At 34.3% G+C, this 3,588-nt stretch overlaps 1 protein-coding gene across 5 annotated transcripts in view; it reads right to left on the minus strand.

The window, feature by feature from the left end:
- Positions 1–1,560: 1,560 nt before the first annotated feature.
- The window catches only part of arl6 (ARF like GTPase 6), a 6,806-nt gene continuing 4,778 nt past the window's right edge, over positions 1,561–3,588 (minus strand). For 3 of the 5 annotated variants that reach the window (XM_016490267.1, XM_016490269.1, XM_016490264.1), the window contains exon 7: positions 2,993–3,217. In XM_016490267.1, coding sequence (XP_016345753.1) covers positions 3,082–3,217 — 136 coding nt within the window. In that variant the 3' untranslated portion in view covers positions 2,993–3,081. The other 2 variants (XM_016490265.1, XM_016490266.1) reach the window with 2 other exon arrangements.

Raw genomic sequence — 3,588 nt, forward strand, 5'->3', positions numbered from 1 at the left:
CGGAGCTCAGAGTCTCCTCTGTGTTTTATATCTGCTGTCACTTCTTCTCGGGGATCTGCACAGTCTGTCTCTAGTGCTGCCGCTTCACTTGCACCAGACGGGAGATGGAAATACTGCATATTTTCCATTTGCTGTTAGATTAAAGGGACAGCCCATAAATTAAAATTCTGTCATCAATTCCATACCCTTAAGTCGGTCCAAATTGCTTGATTTCTGTGACACACAAAAGAGGATAATTTGAAGAAGGTTAACTATGCATTTCACTGCATGGTAGGAGGAAAACTGAGAGATTTATCTTATCTTCTTTCAAAGAAAGGAGTAGGTTCGGAATAATATTTATATGTTTATTTTTGGGTGAAAATTAATCACTTTATCCTGTTAATGCTATTAAATTAACTTAGAATTGGCTGCTTTGCAGCTATGGTGTTAGAGATGGGTCTGGGTGAATGAATTTGTAAATAAAATTACTTTGCTATAGCAAGGAAGATTCTCTCCTCCACTCAGATAAATTTAACCTGCATGCAACAAACTTATTAAACAAAAAGCGACAGTGCTGCATTCCTTTTAGAGGCATTTTACAAAAATCATAGGTACAACAGATACCAGATAAATTCTGCCACAAAAGCTTCTTACACTACAACATATAGTTTTGATATACATCGAATTTTAAGTTTATATTGTATCACACAATACATATAGGCTACTGTCAGCGTGTACATTAGTGGTAAGGATTCTTCAATGACTGTTTCTGGTCACATGCTTATATCAGTAGGTGGCGACAAGTATTAGTGCTAGAAGCACATTATTGAATCATTCCTTTAGATGTTTCTTTCAGAAACAAAACACGTGTCATGCAGCATAGATCCTGCTTTGGTTTTGTTTGGAGCTCATTTCTTTGACCGAGAAAAATAAGTGAAGTAACCAAGTGACTTGGGTCTAAAATGTAAAGTACTCTTTCAATATACTGAAATACAGCAATATCACACTCGTATTTGTGCAGGTGTTCTGTTGATAATGCTTAAATCATCACACATAATTAAATGAGATGAGCTCCAGTTGACGTCTCCAATAACAGCACAGTGCAGTCTTGGCACCACTAAGTATTTCAGTGGCTGGAAAGACATAAAATGAGTGCGATTCCATAAAAACGGCAGATGGCACTATGATTAGATGAGATTCTGCCATTTTCAGTAGCCTATATGACCGTGCTGATGTTGTGGTCTTAATGAGCAAGTGCATTGGATTTTCCACAACTATAATCACGGCCATGGTTCAGCCACCCCATAACAGCTGTCCTTCACAAAGTTCAGACTCAAAGAGCTCTGGCCACACTGATTATTTAAAGAGAAAGAAGGATGAAGCTGTGTGCCACACTTTGGCATTGACCGGTCAGTTGATTATTGAAAAAATAAAATACAGAGAGAGACATATACTGCATAGAGATAGCATTCATACTCAGACTAAGCCCCAGATTTAGTTTATTCTTTAAACATTCTATTACAAGATCCCTTATTAATGAATAAAACAACAAGAAAAAAAACACATTGCTAAAAATCAGCTAAACGTTTTGTTTAGAAAATAAGTTAATATGTGAAAATGTACTTTGTCAAAACACAAGACAAAAATGCAGCAACAATTCCTTTACATATGTATAGTTCATGGGAAATAAATAATTCCAGAACAAAGAGAAACATTTCCTTTGTGACGGTTTGAGGTGTCATAATTTTTCATTTTCATACTGTTCAGAGGCAACATGCATATAATGCATGAAAAAGTAAATCATAGCAAAATATTGAATAAACAGCACTACTGTACATCACTACAGTAACAAGCTTTGACCAATTTTACATTTCAAAGCAATGGAATAAACACTGCTTGGGAATGTTTTCTATCTATTCAACAACATAGCTAAGCTATAAAATATTAGCCATTGTGCTCTGCTGTCTGAGAAACCTGTTACAGTGAGTTTCTCAACAGAATTACTTTACAGCATTGGCAGCCAAGAAGTGTAGTGTAATTCATCAAGAGAGAAGTGCAGTGTATGTATTCATCAAGACAGAAGATGCAATGATCAAATACTAGATGCATCGTCACTGACAAATTTACACTTGTTATTAGCATAATAGCTCAGGTGATCAAAAGTGGTGAAATGTTTTTGATCGTACTCAGTAGTCAGAAATGTATATGGCCAAATTGAATTTTTTGTTTAAATTCGAATGTGTTCTTATGCTTCCTGGACAACAGGGAATCTGTCAATCAATTATTGGGCTAATAGGTTAAACTTCACTAGTTATGTGTGGATTTAAAAGAAAACAACTGTCAGAATAATGTTTAAAAATAAAAGTCTTGACTGACCACTTGTGATCAGATCAACCGAGACAGATGTTCATATACATAGTGCAAACAGGGCCATAATCAAAGCCACATAGTTTATTACACTACCAACCTAATTGATTTTAACATCAGCACAAAAGGTGAAGATCTTTTTTGTCTGGCTCCTCCATTGCAGCTGGTGACCTTGACTGTTTTTATATCTCAGGAGGGTTTTACGTTTTCATCGCTCTGATTTGATCTGTTAATGGGAGGGGGGAAAAAAACAGAACAAGGATTTAAATCATTATACATTTTGATGCATTTTCAGATAAAGGTGAGATCTTAAATTGTTGCATTAACTGGACCAAACTAAAACACTGGGTAGAGGAGAACAGATGTCTGTGGACTTCATTTAATTGTTATTGACTTACTCAAATGCACCTCAAACAACAAGAAGGAGAGGGGGTCTGAAATAGTTTTGGGCTGTATCTAATCTTTGAGATACCATCAAAAGATTATTTGCCTTTGAATTTCTTCTATAAGGCCGAAATGAAGTGTAAATTGGTGCAAGAATAAATACAGCCCAAAAGTTAAATTGAACTGTACAATTAACCAAGGATCTCAACACATCTGGGAACTTAAAACTTCAATACTTACTGTGCAATTTGTTCTATGGGTGAAATAAAACACAAGAATATAAAAGGCATTGAACATTTCAAATAGTTTACCTAGTTTATACATTTTTTGGCACCCTTATTAAAAATAATTTCAGCTCATCTCTGTAGAAACTAATAATTCAAAGACAAAAAGGAAATTAGATGCACAAAACATGGAATAAGTGTATTTACCTTGCAGCCAGTCTACACCCTCCTGAAGACCTTCGCCTTTCACTGCATCACTTGCACTGTAATTTATTTAATATATGAATTTAATATACCATATGTGTATTACATATATACACAATACTGTTCAAACATTTGGGGTCAGTATGATTATTTTTTTTTCTAATAAAAAATTGTTTTATTCAGCAAGGACACATTAAATTGATCAAAAGTGCCAGTAAAGCCGCTTACATTGTTACAATGTTTTATTTCAAATACATTTTAAACTCTATTCATCAAAGAATCCACAAAAAAATATCACTTTATCACAGTTTTTACTGTATTTTTGACCAAAGATGAAAATACTGCTTTGGTGAGCAAAATAAACTTCTAAATATTTTTACGGACTCCAATATATATATATATATATATATATATATTCTGTCCAAAAAGC

This window comes from Sinocyclocheilus anshuiensis, unplaced genomic scaffold, assembly GCF_001515605.1.
Source record: "Sinocyclocheilus anshuiensis isolate Anshui unplaced genomic scaffold, SAMN03320099.WGS_v1.1 scaffold442, whole genome shotgun sequence".
Classification (NCBI taxonomy): Eukaryota; Metazoa; Chordata; class Actinopteri; order Cypriniformes; family Cyprinidae; genus Sinocyclocheilus; species Sinocyclocheilus anshuiensis.